The following is a 27,426-nucleotide window of genomic DNA, read 5'->3' on the forward strand; positions in this document are numbered from 1 at the left end:
CGGACCATCAACGCAGGTGCGTAGGCCAAAAGCAGGAGCCCAGTAATTAGCTCCGCCCAGGCAGACTGAGGACAATGAGGGAGAGAGAGGGAAAGAGAAACACAAAAACAACACCGTAGCCCAACGTGAGCCAGCCGGAGAGACACGGGGACCATGACATGACCATTATGTCCAATACTTTCAGTACCATTGATATTCATCTAGAGACGTTTTCTCCAATTGATCTTTTTGAGATAACTTCAGTAATTACTTCCTCCAAACCATCAGTGTGTCTGTTAGACTCCATTCCTGCTGCTCCAACAGGCTGTTCTTCTGTGGAAGCAGCTACCAGCTTGAAGTCTGGAGACAGACGTCCTCTCTACTTTTAAGATTAGGCTTAAAACATTTTGATAAAGCATATAGTTAGGGCTGGATCTGGTGACCCTCAGTTATGCTGCAATAGACTTCCCATGATGCACTGAGCATTTCTCCCTCTCTCACCCCTTTTCATTCACCGTGTGTTTGATTATCCATTTTATTATGAGTTAGTATAAGTCCTGTCTGTCACAGTCTGTGTAGGCAGACCGTATATCGAGAGATATGGACCCAGGTGCGGACTGGAGATGAAGATGGAGGCTTGGATGAAGCCAGAGTAACATGAATGCATGTTACTCTGCATGAAGCTGTGTGCAAGTATGACAGATGAGCAATGAGATTTAATGAGATTTAAAGTAGAGTGGAGTGAAGGCTGATAGGCCTCAAAAAGGTGGGCAGATAGACTAGACCAGTGATGTCACAATGAGCTTGACAGTCTGGGAGAGTGGATGTGAGTTTAGATGCCACCAAATACCTGGGAAGCAGACAGCTGTGTGATTACAGAGCTTCCTAATTGAACTTATGCATGAACTTAATTTCTTAAAGATACTATTGTCATCAAATTCTCTCAAGATATCGGTAAAAACCCATCCAAATAATCCATACATGCAAAGAAATCTACCAGTATTTCACAGGCTTGTCAAAATGTTCTGCAAACTTCAAACACGCTTCAACTTGGGATTTTTTCCAGCAATGTAGTGTTGCGTGTTTGGCATGCATAAAGGCCATGGCTGCTTATTGTTTTCTCTGAAACAATTGTACCTGCTGATTCCAGGTCTTTCCATAGCTCTCCACAAGTGGTACTTGGCTCTTGGACAGTTTTCTGATAATTCTTTTTACTCCTCTGTCCAAAACTCTGTGGCCAGTTTTTGATTAAATGTTCTTTACACTTCAGGATTATGGCCCCAGTAGTACTCACTGGTACCTTCAGTAGTACCTTAGAAATGGTACTTTAGAAATTCTTCTGTAACCAATGCCATAAATATGTTTGTGGTGGGGTGTGGTTGGTGGAGGAGGGAGCAGCAGATTCAGGGTGTGGTATCAGGGGGCTGGTTTGTCACAGCCTTCTCTATTTCAGTAGCAGCCAGGCCAGAGAGAGGAGAGCACCGTTGTTCTACAGTAAAAACTGATTGTGCCAAAATAAAAAAAGGCAAAAACACCCACGGAGTCATGTCGGGTCCCTTTGGGGTTAAAATGTTATTAATAAACTTGCAAATGTCTTGAAAGAGCTTCTGAAATTTGTGAGCATCGTGAAATTTTTCTTTTCTGACACCTTTGTAATGAGACACATTTTTATAGGCCATCACTGACTAAGCCAGCTAATCTTAATTTGCAATAAGTGGCAGGATTACTTTCTAATTATTGACAGATTTCACCTGGTTTAATGACTTTTCATCCTTTTTGTGCCTTCTTTTCTTCATGTGCTCAATACATTTCCCCGGGTGTCATTTCTCAGTATTACACATAAATTAACTTTGGGACATGGTTTGATTTCTTTGCATGTATAGATTGGATCGGTTGTTACCAACATCTGGTGAGAAATTGATGCCAATAACACCTTTAGAAATGCATTTACTAATTGGTTATGTGTTCAATACTTCAATACTTACTTTACCCACTGTATGATATTATGTCATTGTATTATACTATGACAGATAATTGTCCTCCTTTAATGGTGGAAAAAGTCTGTGCAGTTGAACGATGTGTCAGAACCGTTGGAAGATATCCTGATAATATTTTAGTAACATAGTCATTGTGACTGCTGCATTAAAGGGCAGTTTACACAGAATGAGAACATGGGTGGTGCAATGTCTTTAATACATTTTAATATTATAAGTAATTAATTTCTTAATTTCTTGATAGTTGCCAGGATAAGTCTTCATTTATTTGGAAAACCAGAAGAAGATGTCGAAACAAGTGCACAGTTGGTGCAGGTTGGTTGCAAAAAGCTGTGCTCATGGTACCAAACTTTGGCTGTGTCCTCTGACTCTTCAGTGCTCACTCTAAATGTTTAGAGCCAAGCCGAGGGTTACTACGTGGCACTGGACAATGGAGACATACAGCAGCAGCAGTGTGACATCTGGACTCTCGACTATTCTTCGATACAGTCGAGAGTCCCTTTTGTTCCTTCAGGATCCTGATGTCAGCAACATGCAGCTCAGGGACCCTTACTCAGCAAAATCCTTTGACATACTTTTTCCATGGTTAACAAGTGCTGGAGAACTAAATCAGAGGGGCAGATGAGAAGTGCAACAGAGACTTTACATAATAAAGGTGGCATTGTTGAGTACAGAAATGCCTGCCTCATCACTCTGAGGAAACTTGGCTCCAGCAGCGGGACTTACACTCTGACTTGGAAATCAGTGGTTTTGGAGAACCTCTGCCCTCGGCAGGGGTCTCTGCCTTTATAGTAATGAGAATTAGTTGAGTAACAAAGTGGTGAAGAAATCCCTGTTCTCTCCTGATGTTTTACCTGTCTCCCTGCGTTTGCTTCACTTACTAAGAGAATTTTCACAGTGCATTGTTACTGTTGTGTAAATGGCCCAGGGCCAAGGACCAATGTGGAAGCTGCCACTCGGACCATACTGGAGACGATGCAAAGTTTTTAATGCATCGCACCAGGCGCCGCCAATTCTTCATGGTAATTTTACTCAATGTAAACTTAGGAGGTCACTCAATAATTTTTAAAAATACATAGATTGTCCCATGAGGAAGGAAACAAGGAAACAACGACACTGTAAACACCCTGTATTTTCCAGGGTGCAAGTACCCTTTAATTACATGCAATGTAAGGGCAACAAGGCGCAAGTATTCTGTAATTGTGAGCAACAAGTCAGGTTTTTGCAGCAAACAGTGAAACAATTCCACTGTAAGTACCCTGTGCTTTCTGGGGTGCCGGTCATATTATGGAGTCACCTGCAGCACCTGCAAAACAGTGAAATGTTTCACTGTAAGAGCTGTGACTAAGGCACATGTACTCTGTAATTATGTGCAATTTCATGTTTTTTCTTTTTTTACAGGAAACAATTAAATAATTAGACTGTAGGTAAATTTAAGTACAGCGTAAGTCATTTTACTGGGTTATTTCATGGTGAATTTTCAGAAAAACAAACAATATTTCACCATGTAACGCCATAATTACCCGGTACTTTCTGGGGCCACATTCTAGCCAGTTGCCTGCATTGCATTTAGGCAGTTGTCATGCAGTGTAGGCGGTTGGCTAGAAAGAACTGGAACAGATTCACAGCAGGTATATTGAGGAATGAAAGACAGATTACGCGTGTGTGAAGGAGCGGGAGGTATAACAGTGGAGCAGAAGTAGTGATGTAGGTTAAGTACATGGAGTCAACCATAAGGAGGCTAAGTGAAAATGACACTATGAACACATTACTCTTGATACTTTATATTTATATTTATTTAAATAGGACATGTTGACGTCTGTTCTGTTCTTGGGCATCAAGTGTTTTTATGGACAATCTGAAACACACTAGGAAATGTGTTCATCACTAACATTTGATTATTGATTATTATTTTTTGTGTACAAGACCAGTCAAAGGTTTGGACACACCTTCTCATTTATTTTTATTTATTTATTTATTTTTTATTTTAACAAATGTTTACATTGTAGATTCTCATTGAAGGCATCAAAATTATGAATAGACACATATAGAATTATGTAGTGAACAAACATTGTGAAATAAAACGTGTTTTGTTTTGTTTTTTAAATTTCAGAATCTTCAAAATATCCACCCTCTGCTTTCATTACTGCTTTCTTAACTCTTGGCGTTCTTGCTGAAATGTTTTTCCAACAGTCTTGAAGGAATTCCCAGAGATGCTGAGCACTTGTTGGCCCTTTTGCCATCACTCTGCGGCCCATCTCATCCCAAACCATCTCCATTGGGTTTAGGTCAGGTGACTGTGGAGGCCAGGCTATCTGGTGCAGCACTCCATCACTCTCCTTCTTGGTCAAATAGCCCTCACACAGCCTGGAGGTGTGTTTGTGGTCATTGTGCTGTTTGAAAAAATAAATGATGGTCCAACTAAACGCAAACCAGATGGGATGCATGTCGCTGCAGGATGCTGTGAAAGCCATGCTGGTTCAGTGTGTCTTCAGTTTTAAATAACTCCCCAACAGTGTCACCACCAAAGCACCCCCACGCCCTCACACCTCCTCCTGCACTGGGGGACACATTCAAAGTTTTGCAATTTTCCTGACTGACTGACCTTCAGTTCTTAAAGTATTGATGGGCTGTTGTTTCTCTTTACTTAGCTGATTGGTTCTTGTCATAATATGAAATCTAACAGTTGTCTAATAGGTCTGTCAGCCGTGCGCCAACCTGACTTCTGCACAACTGATGGTCCCAACCTCATTAAGAAGGCAAAAAATTCTCTACTCAGCACGGCAATTTTGTTATTTAATTTTTTTATTCAAAGCCACAGGTCGAATGATGTCATTTCTTATTAGCAGCGGAAGTAGTTGTTATTGAAGGTCGCTTTGCATCCTGCAAACTCTATACACAGGGCTGCACATAAGTGGTCCGCAGGTGCACATGTGCTTTCAAAATAAAAGACGCGCGATAAGAAGGTGCAACACGCGTTTGCGTACATAAGATTTTCTGGAGGAGGACATTTTTTAGAACTCTTAAAGATGTCGAAGAAGCTCCTTTAAGCAATTACTTTGGTGTTCCTCCACCTCCAAAGAAATGTCAGAAGGAGTCCGTATCCCAAAAGAAGCGCGTATTCTCAGAAAAGTGGTTAAATACTGTTAACAGCATCAAGTTCTTGGGAGTTCACATCTCAAACGACCTCACCTGGACCACCAACACCACCTCCATCACCAAGAAGGTCCAGCAGCACTTCCACTTCCTGAGATGCCTGAAGTGATTTCCCAGATTCTAGTGAGAGAAATCTTCACTTGCTGGGGCCTGCCTAAATACATCTTGTCCAATCGTGGGACTCAGTTTGTCTCCTCAGTCTTCCAGACTGTGTGCCAAGCCTGGAACAGGGGCCACAAATTAACATGTGGTCAAAATGTGATCAACAGTACACATATATTTTTCCAATTATCCAAGCATGAATACCAAACAAATCAAAATTGACCACAATTTCCCCATTAACTCTAAATAAAGCATACTTCCACACACCTAAAGGGTAAAGCTGTTTCCCCATAGCAAGCTGATTTCTCTGTCCAAGGTTCTCTCACAGCTGGTTGGCAGGGCCTCCAATACAGGATCCTTGCGGGCAGGGTGTCGGGTGAAACACCAAACAGGCCCGAAACTCTGGAGTCTGATAGAGAGACAGTGGAACCTCCTGTCTTCAGTTTCTGCAAGTGAGCAAACCCTCGGTACAAAGTATGATCCAGGCTATGGAGCTTTGGCAATGTTTTTTGCAGGTGTCTTTTAACCCTTCTAACCATCCAGTTTCACAAGTTGACCAGGGCGCAGCTCTGACAAGTGACGTGTAGAATGACATCTGTTGTAGAAGATACAATAATTTCATTTCGCCTGTAGATCCTTTTGTTGTACCTTAGTGTAATGAATATAATGAGGTTGCAGCTGCTGAGCTAGAACGAGAACTGTTGTCCTTATGTGTCAGCCACTCATTAGTTATGCAGGACTTAGGCCAGTTGCTGTGATGGGCGTGGCACGGTAGCGTATGAGAGCCAGTTGGGGTCCTGCTGCCGAAGAATCCTCCTCCCCATAGCAATGCCTCTCTCTGTTGCACCATTAGCTTGCATATAATGGGGACTGGAAGTTGTGTGACCAATGTTGTACGTCTTACTGAACAGTTTTTGCTGAGATAATATGTGAGGTGGGGGATAGCGTTTGAGCTCATCACAGACAATGGCACACAGGCTTTTCAAGCAGGCAATCACTTGCTGGCTTGTAATGGAGGTGTACAATCAAGATGTCGCGCGAGTAATAATCCACAACTACAAGGTTGTGTTTACTGTCCAGTTGACATATATCAGCAGCTATTTGGTGTAGTGATTATAATAATAATAATAATAATAATAATTAGTGGTTCTTTTCTCTGAGTGGGGTTATTTCTCAGGCAGAACTCACATTGCTCCCATCTTTGTGATCTCTCGTCCAATCTCTGGCCACCACCCAGTCATATTAGCTTTTCTGTGGCACTTAGTGAAGCCTTAGTGATCCTTGTGTATCTGAAGAAGTACTTCCTTTTGTTGTGAAACCAGAGCTGCTCTCATCAGTGCTTGCTGTTGTTGGTTTGCTAGCGTCATAATGTGCTAATGCCAGTGTTGTAGTTGACATGGCTTTCATGTCTGTGAATCCTTGTTTCTGCAATTCCCCCCATGTCCACACATCGACAGATTTGAGAAAATTGTAGCTTTGGTGCATGGCGGTGAAGAAGTCTGGGAGGAATTTTCCCGGACAGTTTATCATTCATATCATCTGACGAAGCTCAGAGACATTTGAGGGGCTGGGCATTTCAGTGACACAGTTTTTCTGGATGAGTTTTGATACCATCTTTCGCAATGACGTGTCTTTAACATTTGATCTTAGATTTTCCAATCTTGGAGTTATCTTGGATTAATTTCAGCCCAGAATGCCTGATGGTCTGCAGCACTGCCTTACGGTTGTGATCATGTTCTGCTTTTTCCTTTCCAAACACTAAGATGCCATTCATTACCACCACAGTACCGGCATAACCCTTGAGAAGGGTGCTAATCTGCCGTTGGAATATTTCTGGAGGAGACGTTATCCCAAAGGGCAATCTTTAAAAGCAGAAGCGACTCACTAGCGTGATGAATGGCGTTAGCATCCTGCTCTTAACATTGAGCAGTATTTGCCAAAACCCACTGGAGGCATCAAGGATTGAAAATATATGTCTGTGAAGATTCTCAGTCATCCAGGTCGTCGTAGTCTAAGGAGCTTGGAAAGAAAAGCGTCTGGATTTCTTTGAGTTTCCTTGAAGACGTTTCACCTCCCACCTGAGAAGCTTCTTCATTTCTAAGAGTAATTGAGAGTCCCAGATTGAAGTCCTATTGGGAGTGTCCCTAAGAGAACATGGACCCCTTAATGATCCTCTACCTAATCACACGGGCCAAGGTCCGAAAACAGGTGTAGGTCACAATCAGCCAGGGTTTCGGGGTTTCATGTGATTTAACGAGGGCAAGTAGTCCAGGGTGTGAGTGGGCATTAAGGCCTCAAAACTGGATTATAGATGGCAGACAGTTGGTGTCATAAGCTATTCCCTCTGTTCACAGATGGTCGTTTACAGTGGATATAGAATCAGAATCAGAATTTCCTTCAGAATACTTTATTAATCCTGAAGGAAATTAGGGTTACAGCAGGCAGCACGCTAATGGTGCATGCGCACTTACAAAGAAACCTTCTGACCAACTTTACACAAACATCACATTGGGGAGACAAGTCAGAAAGGTAGGCTGATGGCGCCAAAGGGGTATCTGCATAAGTGATGGTATTTTTTTACTTTAGTGCGAACAACTCATATGAGTTTCAAAGTAGTTCTACAGTCCAACACTGGTCTCACAATCTCCCGTTGGAGAGCCACGAGCTTCGCCATACTTGCGTTCTGTGATGTGGTCATTTCTTGTGCTCAAGGAGCCGATTCCGAGAACTCACGGCAGTGTGCCTCCCCGAGATGTCATCCAATTTGCGCCCAGAGATGTTATTCCGAGCTAGCCCTTCCGAGATGTATCCAGTCTGCAGTCAGAGATCTTATTCTGAGTATTCACAGCAGCCGTAGCCTCTCCAAGATCTTATCCGTGCTGACTCAATGAGCCCATTTTGAGAAACTCACGCCTCTCCCATCGTTTCAATCCCAGCGGGCAGCCTTGTGGGGGTTTGAACAGCCGGTTCCGCTTTCTTAATTCAGATGGACTGCTGAGTCTTGTCCCGTCGAGGTGGCTCTTCTATGTTGTGCCTTGCGTTTATGAAGTGGCTGTTTGGCTTCTCCAGTGTAGAGGTTTTTGTCTTAGTGTGTGGCTGGGTCTGAAGTTCACTGGGATGTCATGCTTGGAGAAGACTCTCCTGAGTTTCTCTAACAAACCTGCTACATAGGGGATGACAGTATTGTTTCATTTGTCCTTCTGATCCTCCTTAGTTGGTGTCTGACCTTCTCTCCATGCATCTTGTGGGAGGCAAAGAATAGGTATTGGTCCTGGTGTGTGGGCTTCTGGTAAACTTCAATGTAGAGATTTCCATTCTCTTCAATGCATTCAGAAAAGTCCAGAAATTCAATTCAATTCAATTCAATTCAATTCAATTTTATTTATATAGCGCCAAATCACAACAAAAGTCACCTCAAGGCGCTTCATAGATACAGAGAAAAACCCAACAATCATATGACGTCCTATGAGCAAGCACTTTGTCGACAGTGGGAAGGAAAAACTCCCTTTTAACAGGAAGAAACCTCCGGCAGAACCAGGCTCAGGGAGGGGCGGGGCCATCTGCTGTGATTGGTTGGGGTGAGAGAAGGAAGACAGGATAAAGACATGCTGTGGAAGAGAGACAGAGATTCATAACAGATATGATTCAATGCAGAGAGGTCTGTTAACACATAGTGAGTGAGAAAGGTGACTGGAAAGGAAAAAGGAAATGGCAAACAGCTATCCTTTGGGTCTACCCTGGTGAACTTTGTTTTTATCCACTGAGTTGATGTGAGCAGTGAAGGATTCCACTTCTTTGGTTTTGATTTTGACCCAGGTGTCATCAACATTTCTGTACCAGTGGCTAGGTACTGTCCCTTTAAAAGAGCCAAAGGCATTCTTTCCACTTCCTCCATGTAAAGGTTGGTTTAATGGGAATGATGGACTCAACCACATAGTTTACACTTTTAACACTTTTATTTTGGTTGCTCTTTTATGGGACTCAGTTTCAGCTTTTCAGCCACAACCCCACGCACAACAACACCTCAGATCCTGGTACACTCTTTTAAACAGGGGAGGTGTGATGAGCCCAAGCCACATCCCACCACATACCCATATCGCCCGACCTAGGCCGGGGAGCAATCTGGCCTAGCCTACTCTCCCTCCCCCTCGCAAACGGAAGGGGAAATCGGCCATGGCCATCAGCGTCCCTGGCCTATGGATTAGCAGCAGGGGTGAGTTGGATCCAGTGGCTTACCGCGTGTCCAGCAGACGCAGTGCCGAGGTGGGTTGATCAGCTGACCACGTGTTCAGTGGCTGACTGCGTGCCCAGCGGCGGTGACGGAGCTGATCTGGAGCCCGACCGCGTGGCAGGCAGCAGCGGCGCAGCGGCGCAGCAGCAGGCGTGGACATGACCCGTGGCTCACGGGTGGCTTGACAGGTGGCCAGGGTGCAGGACCAGATGCCGCACTGACCTCCAGCGAAGATGCCACTAGACCAGGCTGCATTGCGACCTCTAGTATGGGCGTGGCAGGTCCAGCCAGCACGCTGACCTGCAGCGAAGACAAGCTAGGTCCAGATGGCGCACCTGCCTCTGGCATGGACACCGCTGGACCAGACAGCACGGCGACCTCCAACTCAGGTAGGAAGGGCACCTCCGTTATGCTGCCCCCCAACTCGGGCTGGCCTAGTGCTGACCAGGCTGACCTTCATGGGAAGGGAGGCGTGGGGGTTGCCTCCCTCCCCCATGCAGTCGAAGGACACGGGTGGGGCCAATGGCGGTGTCGGCCAGGAACCAACCCGAGCTACCAGACTCACTATCAGCTCACCTTAGGTCCCGGTACACTCTTTTAAACAGGGGAGGTGTGATGAGCTGATGGAGCTCCGGTGTGTCTCAGCCTCCCTTGCAGCTGCACCCAAGCCACACTCCACCACATTTGGCTCCCCGGTGTCACCTTTTGTAGACCAAAAGGTGACACCGGGGAGCCCATGTTTCGCATCCATGTTTTTGTCTAGAAAAACCCTCGTTATATTTAAAATATAAACATATGTCTGGTGAGGGGGAGGTTTTCAGTGCCGGCTCATTGTTTTGGGTCTCAAACTTGGCATTGAATGTGTTAGGTGCGTCTGGCAGAGCGGTGTCGGTAACACACAAACGTGGTGGGGCCTTATAATTCTTATGGTTTGGATGGCCTCCCACATTCGCAGAGAATCTCTTGAACAGACAAAGTGATCACTGATCCCTGACTTTCTTTGAGTACTCAATTATTAATTATTTACTCTTAGAACTGAAGAAGCTTCTCGGATGAGAGGTGAAACGTCTTCAAGAATTACAGATGCTTTTCTTTCGAAGCTCCTTAGATTGAAAATATAGTGGTGCCGTATGTTTTATTTGATGCAAAATCCTCCAGATTGGGCAAAATGAATCTCTCTCTTTTTACTTCTTTATTGAGTTTCATGAGGTCCACACATATCCTTGGCTTTCTTTTCTTCTCAATAACTGGCACCATTGGGGCACACCAGTCCGTGGCTTCGGTTACCTCCTCAATAATGTCGAGTGCCATCATCCTTTTAATTTCCTCCTCCACTTGTGGTAGAATAGGAAAAGGAATACAACGTGGTGTGGTTATGCTGTAGGGTTCTGCATCAGGTCTAAGCTCAATTTTAGGGTCGTTGTCCTGCTGGAAGGTGAAGCTCCGCCCCAGTCTCAAGTCTTTTGCAGACTCCAAGAGGTTTTCTTCCAAGATTGCCCTGTATTTGGCTCCATCCATCTTCCCATCAACTCTGACCAGCTTCCCTGTCCCTGCTGAAGAGAAGCCCCCCCAGAGCATGATGCTGCCACCACCATATCTGACAGTGGGGATGGTGTGTTCAGAGTGATGTGCAGTGTTAGTTTTCTGCCACACAGCGTTTTGCATTTTGGTCTCATCTGACCAGAGCAGCTTCTTCCACATGTTTGCTGTGTCCCCCACATGGCTTGTGGCAAACTGCAAACGGGACTTCTTCTGGTTTTCTGTTAACAATGGCTTTCTTCTTGCCACTCTTCCATAAAGGCCAACTTTGTGCAGTGCACGACTAATAGTTGTCCTGTGGACAGATTCCCCCACCTGAGCTGTAGATCTCTGCAGCTCGTCCACAGTCACCATGGGCCTCTTGGCTGCATTTCTGATCAGCGCTCTCCTTGTTCGGCCTGTGAGTTTAGGTGGACGGCCTTGTCTTGGTAGGTTTGCAGTTGTGCCATACTCCTTCCATTTCTGAATGATGGCTTGAACAGTGCTCCGTGGGATGTTCAAGGCTTGGGAAATCTTTTTGTAGCCTAAGCCTGCTTTAAATGTCTCAGTAACTTTATCCCTGACCTGTCTGCTGTGTTCTTTGGACTTCATGGTGTTGTTGCTCCCAATATTCTCTTAGACAACCTCTGAGGCCATCACAGAGCAGCTGTATTTGTACTGACATTAGATTACACACAGGTGCACTCTATTTAGTCATTAGCACTCATCAGGCAACGTCTATGTGCAACTGACTGCACTCAGACCAAAGGGGCTGAATAATTACGCACACCCCACTTTGCAGTTATTTATTTGTAACAAATGTTTGGAATCATGTCTGATTTTCGTTCCACTTCTCACGTGTGCACCACTTTGTGTTGGTCTTTCACCTGGAATTCCAATAACATTGATTCATGTTTGTGGCTGTAATGTGACAAAATGTGGGAAAGTTCAAGGGGGCCGAATACTTTTGCAAGCCAGTGCAAGATCACTTTCAACTGCAAACAACCTCTTGAAACAAGCTTCCGCCATCAGTGTTGCATTAGAACCAGTATCTAACAAAAATTCCACTTCCTTACCATCAACAAATACCTCTACTTGAACACATGTCCCTAAAAGTTGATTGATTGATTGAGTGATTTACCTGGATTGGACAACTGTCACCAGCTCGAATTAATCATTTAAAGCCATCTTGGATGGAGTTCCCCAACACTCTCTTACCATGTGTCCACTGACTCTAGACTTAGTACAGATGGGTCGCCCTTTTTGATCCCACTGATGCCGTGGCCGTTCCACCGGCCGTGAAATTTGCTTTGCAGTATATAAAAATTGATGTATCTGAAAAATAAAACTATGAAGACACTCAAAATAAATTTCCTGTGGTTGGAAACTATTTTTTGCAACTTTCTTGTATTTAAAGTTTTGAGGGATAAACCTTTTAAATATCTCTAAGTAGAAATATATGTAAAAAACAAAAAAACAAAAATGATTTTCAATTTTTTTGTAGTTTATTGCAATTTTTTGCAATTTATGTAATTACTATGGACTTAATGCATACATATTGTTAAAATTTGGGCTATAACAGTTGTACTGATGTATAGCAACTTGAAATGCTCCCAAAAATGGCTCCACAGCATGTAAAAATATAAAGTAAGCTCTGGCGCATTTGGTTCTATGGTAGGACTTAAAGGGTTAAATACTCTAGGATCAACGAGTAGGCCTGCAGTGTGAGAGTGAAGTGCTCTAATAGGGTGATATGGTACTATATCATATCAAGCTGTGAAATGTCCTAACAGTACTCTGTTTTGTTACAGGTGCTAGCAAACCCCACTCCAGTACCGACAACAACCAATTCTGCCATCCACAAGATCAATCCCTCTTCAAGGTGGTCCAAGTTAAAGATTGTGACAAAGCAGTCTGGGGATGAATGCATCACAGCTTTAGAGATCGTTCCACCTGTAGATGGAGCCGAGAGGCATTCAATCCCAATCAGCCGTCCTCGAACTGTGGCAAGAAAATTTGCAAGCATTGCTAGAAGCCAAGTGAGAAGGAAAAGACAGATGGCTGCCAGAGAAAAGAAAGTAGGTTAATACACGACATAAGTTTAAGACATATAATGGAAATAATAGAGGAACTCGTTATTTAGATTTGAGTATCGGACTCAGCCTCTGCACAAGCAAAGAATAGAAGTCTTGGAGAATAAATAAAATATGACAGGAAGACCCTCACTCACTTTGTTTCAAGCTAAAACCCAGCGTACGTAAGTCAGTGGTTCTAACAGTCATAGGAAGAGTTGTTAAGCAGATGTCACTATTATCTCAGCTTTAATGTCCTGGTGCACGCTCAATCATCCAGGTAAGGAAATCCCAAAAGGTTGATTCTGTTCATCTGGACGTAGCGTTTTCACTGGAAACGCTACGTCCAGATGAACAGAATCAACCTTTTGGGATCTCAGCTTTAAGTTGCTTTATTGCTATCTCACCCTTGAGATTACCCGAGACACAGAGAGCAGATATGTTTTATCTAAAGCTAACATTGAGCGGCTGTTTTCCTGTGTGTGCAAATGTTAATTGGGGTGCAGGGCAATTTAGCACGTTTGGACATGTTTTTAACGTAGCTCATACTAAAAGGTTTGGCACTGTCGTTTTTTACATAATACATATTATGCATGGTCAGCTCGTCTGTGAGTTATGTGACTGTCATCTCACTGCAGTGTGTGAGAAACAAAGAGCTGACAGAGTTCACAGATTATCTATCTTTGGACTTTGTGTCTACATGTTCCGGTTTATTTATTCTTCATCTCTCCTTTCTTCCATTCTTTATAGGTAACCAAGACTATCTTTGCCATCCTGCTGGCTTTCATCATAACATGGACACCGTATAATGTGATGGTGTTGATCTCAACCTTCTGCCAGTCCTGTGTCCCTGATACAGTGTGGGCAATTGGCTACTGGCTGTGTTATGTCAACTCTACTATCAACCCAGCTTGTTATGCACTGTGCAATGCCACATTTAAAAAGACTTTCAAGAACCTGTTGCTATGCCAATATAAAAATATAGGAACAAGATAAGATAGAAGGAGGAGATTTGAGATAGGATGGAAGGCAAAGCTGTAAATCATTGCAAGAAGTTGCGTAAAAGAAAAATGAAGGAGCTGAATGAAGAATAGCAGAACTGGGTGATGGGTGCCTTCTGAAGAGACCAGAAACTTGGAGCAGATTAGTAAATGTATTTATTCTACAAATGAATGAGTGCTCCCTATTCATACAGTCCAAGCAAAGCGTGAGTGTAAACCAGAGATTCTTTTATTCTTTTACCTGTCAAGCTACCCAAAATTGCACTGTGAGTAGAAATTTGGTTTCACTAACACAGAAATTAATTTCAAATGAAGATGTAGATGCTATAAAAGGAGAGGTCAGTGATTGGATCTGCGTGGTGATGCATGAGAATGTGGCCGAGAAAGTGGCTTTGCCTGATCTGTGCTGTGTGTATGTACATATGTATGCATGTATGTACGTATGTATGTACGTATGTATGTATGTATAGCTAGATGTATAAATAGACTGGTGGATCTCTTGATGTATTAACATATCTAAGAAAGCAATGTTAAACTAGACTCTATTCTCTAGAGTTTGAGCTCAACCTACTGTCAGTTCTGAGTCCCTGACATGGCATGAGCAGTTGGCTACTGGCTGTGTTATTAACTCTGCTATCAGTCTGGGATGTTACACAGCAACAGTCACAACAACACAAAATATCAGATGGACGGAGAAAAGAAGAATGGGAAGGAAGAATAGGTAAGAAGAAATACTGTTATTATTGCCAGTAACCAAGACTGATTAAACAAATGAATACCAGAGATTCATTGGACGGTGCCTTTCAAATGGAGGCTACAGGAGATTAGCAACAACAGTTTGTTCATATAGCATAAAACAGAGTTTTACTTAACATACCCAACCTGCTTAAACTAAGATGCACCAAAACACCAGACGTCTTTCAGATATGAAAGATGTCTGCTCAGTAAAACTACTGGAATCCAGAAATAGCTTCCAGACTCACACTGATAATTTAACACTAAACAATGATGCAATTCAATGCAGCTTCATTTATATAGCACCAAATGACAGCAACAATCACCTCAAGGTGCTTTATACTGGAAGGTAAAGTAAACTCTATGATGATACAGAGAAATCTAGACAATCACATGACCCCCTATGACCGAGCACTTTGCAACAGCGAGAAGGAAAAACTTCCTGGAATAAACAGGAATAAACCTCAGGCTCAGGAAGGGACGGCCATCTGCCAGCTGGGGCTATGTGAAAGTGGCGTGCTGTGAAAGAGAGACAGAGTAATAATAACCGATGATTAAATACAGAGTGACAGAGTAAACACATAGTGAATGATACGGGTGAGTGAAGTAGAAACTCCCAGTGCATCATGGGAATCCCCCGGCAGCCTACGTCTATTGCAGCATAACTAAGGGAGGATTCAGGGTCACCTGGTCCAGCCCTAACTATATGCTTCAGCAAAAAGGAAAGTTTGAAGCCTAATCTTGAAAGTAGAGATAGTGTCTGTCTCCTGAATCCAAACTGGAAGCTGGTTCCACAGAAGAGGGGCCTGAAAACTGAAGGCTCTGCCTCCCATTCTACTTTTAAATACTCTAGGAACAACAAGTAGGCCTGCAGAGCGAGAGCGAAGCGCTCTAATAGGGTGATATGGTACCTTCCCTGCTGCAACTGTGTCCTACAAAAAAACAACTCCTCCTTCCTGTTTTCTCTCTCCTTTATAGAGAAGGACTCAAATCATTACCAATCAACGGCTCCCTGTACTCAACTCCAAATAGCTTGCAGCTGGACTAGAGTAGAATCACCACTCCTACATGGGTGTGGCCCACATCTCACACAAAACAAAACACCAAAGCATGCAATTATTAAAATGACAAAAACGCCAACCCGATGTTTAGTGGGAGATTCGCTCAGTTATTCCACCATGCCACATTCTGCAACACTACAGACTTCCTCCTTCCCCTGCTACATTTCTGAGACGTGATGATCGACTGCTAGGGATGGGAATCAAGAATAGGTTCCTAGTAGTCCAGTTTCTTGGAATGGTTAGTCTGCCTGCCTACTGATCCCGCTATGATCAGCTGATTTCAGTTCGTGTATCTGAGGTAAAAATAATGGTGCATTCTTCACCGTAGATACGGATAAAGTCTTAAGCCTGATCTTAGAAGTAGAGAGGGTGTCTGTCTCCCAAATCCAAACTGGGAGCTGGTTCCACAGAAGAGAGGCCTGAAAACTGAAGGCTCTGCCTCCAATACTTCCTTTATCCAAGGAACAACAAGTTAGTCAACAGTCTGAGAGCGAAGTGCTCTGGATTTATCATGGAGCCAATAAAGAGAACTTCACTCTTTCTTTCTAGTCCCTGTCAGTACTCTCGCTGCTGCACCTTGACTACAGCTTCAGTCTGCCAGTCAGAAGACAGAGTCAGAAGACTAATTGACATTAGTCCTCTCCGGCGTACATGTACTTGTATCCACACCCATGGCCAGGTTAGAATCACCACTTTACCTGGTCATGTCCTTAGACAAGAAACTTGGTGGAAAAAAAATCCACACAGAAAGTGCACAGATGATCAAGTGCTCCTTGCAATAAACTGCACTAACAACTTTGCACAACTTTGTATCCCTAAGTCTGCCCCCCCCCCATTTTATTCACTTTATTTCAGTTAGTTTGCTCAGATTGAGGATTTGTTCTGTGAGAGCCCCTAATGATTTTCCATATTATGGAGTAAGAGCGAGCAGTTACTGCGCCTGTTTGCTTCACATTGACCTGCAGTTTTGCAGATTTGTCTTGTGTCTACGAGTCATCACATACAGCTTCTTTAGAATTAACACTTCACAGAACTATTTGTGAATTTCTAAAAATCTTGCCAGTTAGCAGGTCGACTGAGAGGTGAATGGTAAACGGCCTGCATTTGTATAGCGCTTTACTCAGTGTAGTGTGGCATTTTACACTACATTCACCCATTCACCCATTCACACATTCACACACACAGAGGTAAAACAAGAGCCATGTTTAGAAGGCAGTGCAATGTGCAGATGGCTGAAATAACAGGAGAGATAAAAAGGAGTACAGGTTGAGAGAGGAGAGAGAAAAGACATATGACATGGATATGAGGAAATGAAAATGAGAGACTGGTAGAAACGGGGAAAAGAGTATTAGGGAAAGCAATCCTGAGCTTGTGGAAGAAAAGTAGGGCATGATAGGAGGAGAACAGAGGGACTCATTCCCTGATTTAGTCCTGGTCTCCCAACCCTAATTCTCATGCTGGAGACAAAATAAGAAACACAGGCTGAAGCACAACAATTCATCAAAGTAAGGATGTTACCTCTGTCATTTATCACCATATTATTAGGATACATTTTAACTCTATTTAATGTAGTAACACTTATGTGTTTGTGATATTTCACAGTGGGTTTTACTTGTGAGTCATAAAGGTGTTTGTTAGTGAGTTTTCAAAAATGAAGAGGGAATTTGGGTCAGAATTTCACACAAGGTTTAGGTTTTGTAAGACTCGGCCTAATTCAAATGTCATTATCCCATCTGAGAAATCAAGTGACTGCTCAGGCAGCTGCATGAAATCCTTGTTGGCTCAGAAGGACTTGTGTCTTTTTATAATGTGGCTGTCTCAGCTTAGCATAGCTCAGGAACCTGTCAGACATTAGACCAACTGACATTAAATTACTGTAAGTAATCCAAAATATTCAGAATACGTTACTCTCATTGAGTAACTTATCGGAATATGTTACAAAATACATTTTGGGCCATGTATTCTGTAATCTGTAGTGGGATACATTTTAAAAGTAACCCTCCCAACACTGCCCTTCACCTTAAATAACCATAACCAGTACATAAAACGGAATACAACCCCCTAGTGGTGATAAAGGGAAACAAGAAAAATGGCTCATATGGGGATATAAAAAGAAAATCATGACAAAGCATTAATCGACCCAGGGACAAAGAGGGACTCTGCTTTCTTATATCAAACTCCACACGTAGTAAAGAGGTTTGATCCCAGTCTGCTCCAGTCTGCGTGCCAAATGCCCATCGTAGCCTCAGCATGGTCACCACAGAAGGCATTCAATAGCACCAAAAATTGCTATGTAGTCATCAACCAGTAAGTTCTGGTTGAGAAAACTCAGTGAACATCAGTCAGCAGGAGCACCCACAGTACACATAATGATATCCCAAAGACCTCTATCAACTATCTGAAAATAAAAGACCAGAAAGCTAGTGTTTGCAAACTGGAGATAATTTGATATGCAGTAAAAAGTGCTATCCCTTTGAATCAAGGTGCAGCGGAGCTTTTGGAATGTAAACGTTAGGTCACAACAATTTTGCTTTGCCACCATACAGGAGGCTAAAGTGTATATTTGCCTTTTATAAGTTAACGGTTGCCCTTGCTTTGCTCCTTCATGTACAAGTGGTTGATACTTTTATTATCTTTTGTATCCAGTAAATCTCTGCTGTGTATGGTTGATGTCAGGTTTTGCCAGTAAAACGTGCTGGTAAGTGTTATGGTGTAGAGTCCACGTACAGCAGGGGTGGGAAACTCCAGGCCTCAAGGGCCGGTGTTCTGCAGGGCTTAGATGTGTCTGAAGTATCTGCGTTTTTTCTTTAGAGGGACATAGATCTGACAGTCATCAGCCTAAAAGTGGAAAGCAATGCCGTGCTTTCTCAGTACAGAACCAAGAAGAAGCAGATATATTATCCCCAGAGAGCACTTTGCTCTCAGACTGACGATTTACTTGTAGCTTCTAAAGTTTCTAAAAGTAGAATGGGAGGCAGAGCCTTCAGTTTTCAGGCTGCTTTCCTGTGGAACCAGCTAAGATTGGCTCAGGAGATCATCCACCATCCCTTAAGAATGGCTTTAGTTTCAGGCCTCCCATGACACACTAGGCATTTCTTCTCCACTCACTTCTGATGCATTTGTCTCTCTCCTCTCCTCTCCTCTCCTCTCGTCTCGTCTCCTCTCCTCTCAAATTCAAATTCAAATTTTATTTGTCACACACACACAACCATACACAGTATGACATGGGGGTGAAATGCTTGTAGCTGTACAATGCCCGACCATTAAATGACAGAAGAAAAGTTTTACAATATTTACAATTTACTACAAAAATTTACAAATTAACTTAGGAATTTACAGTAAAGAATGTGCAAATAGCAGAAGAGATTATAAAGATAAGGATTATAAATTATAGGAATTATAGGATTATAGGAAATGTGTGGTGGTGCGTGTGGTGACGTGTGTGAGAGTCCAGTCTTATAGTGACGTGTTTGGGAGAGTCCAGTCCTACACCTGGTTCAGGCCCCAAATAGCCTGGGGGAAGAAGCTCCTCCTCATTCTCTCTGTTTTGGCCTTAAGGGAGCGGAAGCGCTTCCCAGACCTCAACAGTGAGAAGAGTCCATTGTTGGGATGGGAGAGGTCCATCATAATCTTCCTAGCTTTGGACTTGCACCGCTTGGTGTAGATGGACAGCAGGTCAGGGAGCTCAGATTGAATGATGCGTTCTGCCGAGCGCACCACCCTTTGCAGATCTCGTCTGTCCTGCTTGGTGCTGTTCCCAAACCAGGTGCAGATGTTTGCCGTCAGGACGCTCTCGATGGTGCAGGAGTAGAAGTTCTTGAGCCTCTCCAATCCTCCAGTACATGGTTCCTTCTCCCTGGCCTTGTTTCTGCCAGTGGTCTCTTCCTGTTAAAATGGAGGTTTTCCTTCCTACTTTTGCCACGTGCATGCTCATGACAGATTTTTTAATTGGTGGACTATTGTTGTACAACGCTTTGAGACAACTGTTGTTGTTAACTGGCACTATACAAAAGCATGAAGAAAGAATAAGAAATTGAATTGGATTTATTTTACACAGTCTTCTGCTTTTCAGAGTGTACGTTTTTGCTTTCATAAATCAAAGCTCAACTTTCTGTGTTCATGAACATGATTTTATAGATATAACATATCAAATCTTTAACAAACTGTCTTCAGACTTGCTTTGTGTCTATCATCACCTTCTCCAGGCACGGGGGGGCAGGATGTGACAGTAAATAAATACGTTGTGTTTTTCTATGCATTGTACAGGTTAGGTTAACACACAGGCCACACAATCCCCAGCAATTTCTAACAGAAGACTCCCCCTTATATCAAATATCCTAATGATTTCCTTCAGGTGCCTCTCTGAACGGGCATGCTGTTCCCGTAGCGAAACACTAGCAGAAAAGCTGCTCTTGAAGAGTATTATTTCATTGGCAGTTGTATTACCCATTTCTTCATCAGCTGTGTTGTTTTTTATTTGTTTGTTATTCGTTGTTTGTGCTTCACTTTATGGTGAATGACACGGCTGCTTTTGTGTTTATGAATGATCATATTGTTAGTAGATCACGTGCAGAACTCTATCGCCATGTTTGGAGCTTCATGAGGGGGTGTGGGGGGTGTTTCTTTTTAATCCACTCTTCAGCAAATTGGCAATACAACGAGCAGTCATAAATCTATGCAGCTGTATGAAAACCCAAGTACACCCACGATGATTCAATAGCTTGTAGAGCTACGTTTAGCACCAGTGTGGTAGACATGCGCATTATGACCAAACATTTATGCATTGTTCCAAGTTTGCTGGTTTGCAAACCTGTGCTGTTCTTTCTGTGAGACGGGAGGCTTTCTCCTGGGAAAAACTGGCAAACAAACCATACTTGTTCAGTATTTTCTAATTGTTCTGTCATTACTCATCCCCGGGTGGGGGACGAGTTCCTGCCCCAAGTGGAGGAGTTCAAGTATCTCGGGGCCTTGTTCGCGAGTGATGGGAGAAGGGAGCCGGAGATCGACAGACGGATTGGTGCTGCGGCCGCAGTAATGCGGACGCTGCACCGGTCCGTCGTGGTGAAGAGGGAGCTGAGTTTTAAAGCGAAGCTCTCAATTTACCGGTCGAACTACGTCCCTACCCTCACCTATGGCCACGAGCTGTGGGTAGTGACTGAAAGAACGAGGTCGCGGATACATGTGGCGAAAATGAGCTTCCTCCGAAGGGTGGCTGGCCTCTCCCTTAGAGATAGGGTTTTTTTGCAGTTTCTTAGAGTATTGCACGGTCTGATGGGGGTGAATTTGCTGGTACATACGTGCACTCCTGGTAACAGTGTGGCATTGTGCTAACACACAGCTGAATGATCCGGACCTCCAAACTGCCTAAATGTTTGCTTTTACAGACGTACTCACACTTGCTGTTGATCGGATTATCACGTCCATTTGAAAAGCAGCACCTGGCTGCTACTTACCCTCTTAATTCATACAGTGGCAGTAACGGTGTACTTTGATTTTCACTGGACTGCATAGAGTCTGTATTTTATATGTTATGAAAACATAAGAGTTCTGACACAGAAACGGAGTAGAGAGAGAGAACAGGGGAAAAGATTAATATTCAAATAGTTGGCAAGGACAGCTCACCTGCAGAAAGTACTGGCATAAAGGACTGCGGGTGGTTATCTGACATATCTACAGTGGAGTTATACTGAAAGCCTGACTGCTTCACTGAGCATCCTTTATGACAACCTAAATGACACAACTAGGCTATAGTAGTGCCAAACATTGACCTTATTTAGTTAAATGCTTTTGTTGTGGCCATAAATACAACTCAAAAATACAACTCAGACATTTGTCTTTAATCATATTTACCCTGTTTATGCCATCTCCTATTCTCTCCTGTCAGGTATTTCTCCATTTCTCCATCCAGGCGACTGCAATATATATATATATATATATATATATATATATATATATATATATATATATATATATATAGATATATATATATATCTATATATATATGAACCAATCAGCTTCTCTGATTTAGTGTTGAGGACAGTTCAGAGTTGCATTTGTGAAAGCAGTTTACCCCATATAAAGAAATGAGGTACTCTCTCTCATACTTCATGGGCTAAAAGCACAACAACATGTGTAATATCAAAGTCTGTAATTTAACAACATTACAGTCTTTTTCAAGCAACCACAGTGAGGATAAAAGGAACTTTGTGTGTGTTTACAGTTTGTGCTGTCTGTACTTTCACCTTCGCTGTCCATCTTATCTGATCTGCAGTCAAATGCTTTGTAATGATTTTAGTTTATCAGCCATTAGCCAGTAAATAGCCAAAGAAAGACTCAGGTAGTAGCCCCGTGTGGCCTGTCTCATGTTCAAGTTTAACTTCATGACTAATGAGTTTTTGTGTGGTGACTGTTTCTTTCCTCTGAATTAGAAAAATTCACCAAAAGCATTTTTTTCCCCAAACAAGACAGAAAAATTGTGCCATGACAGTTAAAGATCATATTCTCTGTTTTACACTTCACGAAGAATCCTGTACAATGTAACTACAACTACCTGAAGGCTAAACAACTTAATGTAATACTTTGTTTAATTTCACACATTTCAGAGATCTACATATATACATACAAATAACATATAAATGTACTATATAATACAAACGTAGTAAAAGGTGACTACAATAAAACAGTGCATTGCTGTAAATACACAAAGTACTCACATACTGAATCATTCCAAAGAGACATGATCTTAATGTTAAAATATATTAACTGTATTTAGCTCCTAATGTACAGAGCATGTACCTATGTAATCTATATAGGCATTGTGAATTGTTGTCCTATCTTTGTTAAATTAATGCTATAAAACTTCTACTCTGTGGCATCAGTTAAGTGACAGCAGACATTCTATCATTTTGAAGATCAACAAATACATTTGTTTTTTAATGTAATAACAATAGATAAATGAATAAATACATACCTGCATTAAGACAGCCAGTGTTACATTTTTAGCTGGGCATGTAATATAGACGCCAAAGCAAAGGAAACACCCAGGTGCAAATTCTTAGTATGATGTTTCCTTTGTGCTGGTAACCATCTGTATATGTACTGTACATGCTTTCAATCTGCAAACAGTATAAAAGATGGATGTGGAAACACTGATGTTAGTCACCAGTTTGTGAAGAGCTTGAACTGGGTGATGCTGGCGTGTTGAAACTGGACATGATGGGTGAGGGGTGTATCTGACTGTGATGCTCACAGTCCTGTGAGTCTCTGAACATAATTTACCAGCTGAATTTCTTGTGTTTTTCACTGTCACCTGGAACCCATGATGATGTCATCATAAAAGTACTTACAGCCAGGAAGCTGAGATGTTGACGTCATGTCCATCGTTTATATTGTCTATGTCTGCAGCTAAACTAGAACCGTGTTCCCAGAAACACTGTTAACATAATGACTCTTAAAGGGACGATGGAACTGACCACGAGTCACGCTGCGTTTCCAGTAATGACGTTTTTCTCCCAGTAAGCTTAAACCAGATACAGAAACATCTTCTTTTTTAAAGATCGTGCTGCGTCAGGTAGTTGATTCTCTCTGATTTTTCACTTCACCTCTTTGCCTGAGATTCAAGAGACAATCAAGCACCCAGCTTTTTACAGTATGGAGAAGGAGAGAGACTGAAGGACAGACTGTCACCAGGGTTGGCTAGTCTCATCATGTTCTCTATTACGTGCTACTTCCATCTGTTAATCTGGATGTTTTTACGTGTAAACGTTTTGCGTTCTTGCACTGCTACAGTGACCTACTTTTGCCTTTTTGGTTTTTGAAATCCTTTGAACCTATAGAAATGTATTTCCTTTTGTAATTGGTACCAGGTAAGTATGTGGTCCTGAAAATGAAAGCACTTCATAATGTAATGGCACACTGAACATGTATGTACAGTACTTTGGTTACCTTGGTTTCTAGTGGTGATGGGAAAACCTTTGTCTGCACAATGCTTTATGGCTGTGTGTAATTTCTCTTACTACTTTTTCATGTACAACTCTATTTAAACAGCCATATCATTTTCAAAGCAGTCGAGTAACATCTGGCAAAAAACACAGTTGGCATTACTTTTTTTTAATGTACTGTAATATATGTGGAAAAGAATTTGTGCTGATACAGAACTGTAATGCAAATAAACATTTGGTGTGGAAAAGCTTGTCTTATGTGTACTGTCTGAGGTGAAGCTTGTCATGAGAAGGAAAAAGAGAGAAAAGTGGAATCCGTCAGTTTGTGTGTGAGGTGTGTGAGGTGTGTTTGTTTTTTTCAAGTGTTCCTCCAGACTACAAAACACACACACACACACACACAGAGGTGTGTATTCATACCCTTGTGGGGACATCTCATTGACATAATGCTTTTCCTAGTCGCTCACCTTTACCCTAACCATCAGAACTGTATGCCTAACCCTTACCATAACCCAACTGTCAGCCTGACACTAAAACCAAATTTGAGTCTCAAAAATGCCTTCAGACTTGTGGGGACCTGGATTTTGATCTCCATAGGTATAGTAAACTTCCAATTTTTTGTGGTCCCCACAAAGATGTCTAAACAGGCACACACACACACACACAGGGAGAAGAACATTAGTCAAAGAACATTTGCAAACGTTGTCTGACTAAAAACCTGTTTCACTGATGCAATCATAATGTCATTTCTTATTGAACAATGGAAAACCACTGATCCAAACTAGTTGTGCAAAATCCTGCAAAATCCTGCAAAATCCTGCATTACTCAGCTGAGAAAAACAGGGGTACTTATAAGCTGCAATGACGAAAAAGAAATCAGAGACAAAGGAAAACAAAGATGTTAAAAACGTGTCATTTTTCTTACACGCGTAAATGGCATTGTGATATTTTAATGCAATTTTCTTTCCTCCATTTTAAGCAAGCATCTAGGATGGAGACAAGCACTAGCCCCTCCCACTGGCACTAAAATGCCAACGTCAAACTGTAGCCATGGCAACACACATATAAAACTGCACACATAATTTATTCCAGTGCTGATTTCAATGAAATGGAGCACAGAGATCAGAACATGAGAGCTGACCTAGATCGGGAGGAGCAGGTTGTTAACAGGAGGAAAACAGTGAATCCAGTGGACATAAAGTTGATTGTTACCCATAAAGTCATTTAACATTCACAAATCATCATAAAGCATGTAAACATTCAGGGACACACTGAAACTGTATGGCTTTTATTTTTCTGCTACTTCTTGTGTTTATGGACAACAAAAGTATAAAACAAAGATGATTTCATTTAGTGGTCACAGACACTAGTACTGAGGAGAAAACTGATGCACATGGGCTTCTGATGTGCTCATTGGTCTGCACAAGAAATGAGAGCAATATATTCAGTGGAACATCATCTTACTGTTGGACTTATTGCTACTGTTTAATGGCTGATTTTAAAACGTGCTCCCTGAGGCTTTAGTTGTATGTAAATGCAGTCAGCCCAAACCATTCACTTTATTTCACCGCAGCACTAAATAACAACAACAATCGCCTGAAGTTACTTTATATTGTAAGGTAGACCCTACAAGTCACGACAGTCACGAAAAGTCGACTCGTATTATCTTTTTTTTATGTCAGTGCCTTGAAAGATGACAGGTGTGATCTAGTATATTAGTGTTGTGTCTCACAGAATAATTGCAGTGTCACAAAAAACAAAAGAAAACAAAAAACGCCTGTCACTCAACCACTGATGACAACATTTATATTGGCGGAGAACGTCCCCAACAAAAGATCTTCACAATACTGAAAAAGCTTTGTTTGTTTGTTTGTTTTTTCAATCTAAACCACGATTTATCAAAAATGAATCCAGGCTGTGGATTGAAAAAGCAAACAAAATAAAGGGGAAAGAAGATTTTATTAAAACGTTATGAAGCAGCTAAGCTATTAGGTTCATCAAAGCCATCACCAAAGGAAAGTTGACAGTAAATCCTCAGGCAGAAAGAAGCAAAACTGTAGAAAAACATCATAATTACAAAATGTAAAACTATATAAATAAATACTTTTCATCATAAAGAGACACTTAAGACTGCCAGAGAAGACTCACTGGGGCTGGGCAGTGCTTCTCCCCAGCTTTTCCTTTTTGCTGCGTGGAGCCAGCTGTGCACTGACACCAAAGGAGACAGGAGTGTCACCTGAGTAGGGGGGAAGGGAGGGGTACACCATTCAGGGAAAAACCACAAACAAAGCTCTAGGAAAAAGCCTTTTTAGCCAAAAACCCTGAACTGCTACACTTGCACTGCCATTGAGTGCATTAGGTACCACATGGTCAGCTCCACTTCAGCTCAATTTCAAGGGTAGCTATAGGTTAAAACTGTGCCATGGTGTTTTCTGGTTGTGTATATACATCAGGGAAGTGGTGTTCCATCATCAAAAACCGACATTAATTAAAACGTACCAAAACAAAAGCAATCTCTCTCTCTCTGTCATACCAGACAGCAGTCATAGCATTAGCAAGTAAACCAATTGAAACACATGAGTTTCCTCTTGCTAACCACCCTTGGTCAAAATGTGTGATGTACTGAAGTTTGAAAAAGCTGTTAATAACTCGTTTAATGCATTAGTAAGGAAAGCAGTGACGACTATGGACAGGGGACCATTCCATTCATTTCACTGGTATACTAGGTATGACTGTGCAATTACAATAAAGAGTCTACATAACACACACCTCAACCCTTTTATTTCAGATGATTGTTATTAATATTTGAATATGCGTTTTGAAAAATTGAGATGTAAGCCTGTGTTTCTCAGCTCATGAACAATTAGTCTTCAGGGGACATTCACTACAAACATGTGACTTATACAATTTGATGCTGGGCATTAAACAGTAATAAGTAAAGCTCAATAAAATGAGCTCAGACTTAAATTCCATTCCAGTGGTCCAAATCTTGCTTTAGCCTTGACAGCAGATGCTGATAATTGGCCTTATAAAGCTGCCCTTGTACCTACATATTTTCATTTTCCATGGCTAATCTTGAAAAGGTTAGATACAATATGTGCCTCGTATGCAGAGATGGGCATTCACTCACTTTTCTGAATATTAACTTTATAACCCAATATTTCTCCAAATTTCAAAACAATAATCAACAATTTAGGGGCGCTCAAACAAGGGTCTGATATAAAACAACATGTGATCTGCATGCTTCCTTCTGCTCTGTCTATTGCAAGTGGCTCAATTGCTCAAACTTAAATACGTACTTAAGATCATTTCCGGAGCCACTGTTTCTAGATGACGTGCCAACACCTTTGCAAGGATTTTGACATCTGTGTTCAGAAGAGAAACAGGGCATTCAAGAGGGTCCGTATCCTTTTTAGGCAACGGAGAAATAACAGACGGGGGAATCATTTTTGCAGTGAGGGATTTTACAAACACAGACAGCAACAAAGGAGAGTAGACCTGAAACTATTTTGAAAAATTCTGCCTGAAAGCAGCAATTTTCCATTATGCATGTCTCTGATCGATGATGTTATTTCTGTGTTTGAGCGGTCCCACTCCAACTTAGTACCCAAGTCAACATCCACAGAGGGACTTTTCA

The 27,426-nt window shown here is 42.1% G+C and overlaps 1 protein-coding gene across 1 annotated transcript in view; it reads left to right on the forward strand.

Annotated features, from left to right (window-relative positions):
• Window positions 1-14,905, forward strand: part of chrm4a (cholinergic receptor, muscarinic 4a) — a 56,962-nt gene extending 42,057 nt beyond the window's left edge. The window contains exons 6-7 of the mRNA XM_040014805.1: window positions 12,792-13,058; window positions 13,803-14,905. Of these exons, the coding sequence (XP_039870739.1) occupies window positions 12,792-13,058; window positions 13,803-14,048 (513 nt within the window). The 3' untranslated portion in view covers window positions 14,049-14,905. The remainder of the gene's footprint in view (window positions 1-12,791; window positions 13,059-13,802) is intronic.
• The last annotated feature ends 12,521 nt before the right edge of the window (window positions 14,906-27,426 follow it).

The sequence above is a fragment of the Simochromis diagramma genome, unplaced genomic scaffold, assembly GCF_900408965.1.
Source record: "Simochromis diagramma unplaced genomic scaffold, fSimDia1.1 OVJJ01000165.1, whole genome shotgun sequence".
NCBI lineage: Eukaryota > Metazoa > Chordata > Actinopteri > Cichliformes > Cichlidae > Simochromis > Simochromis diagramma.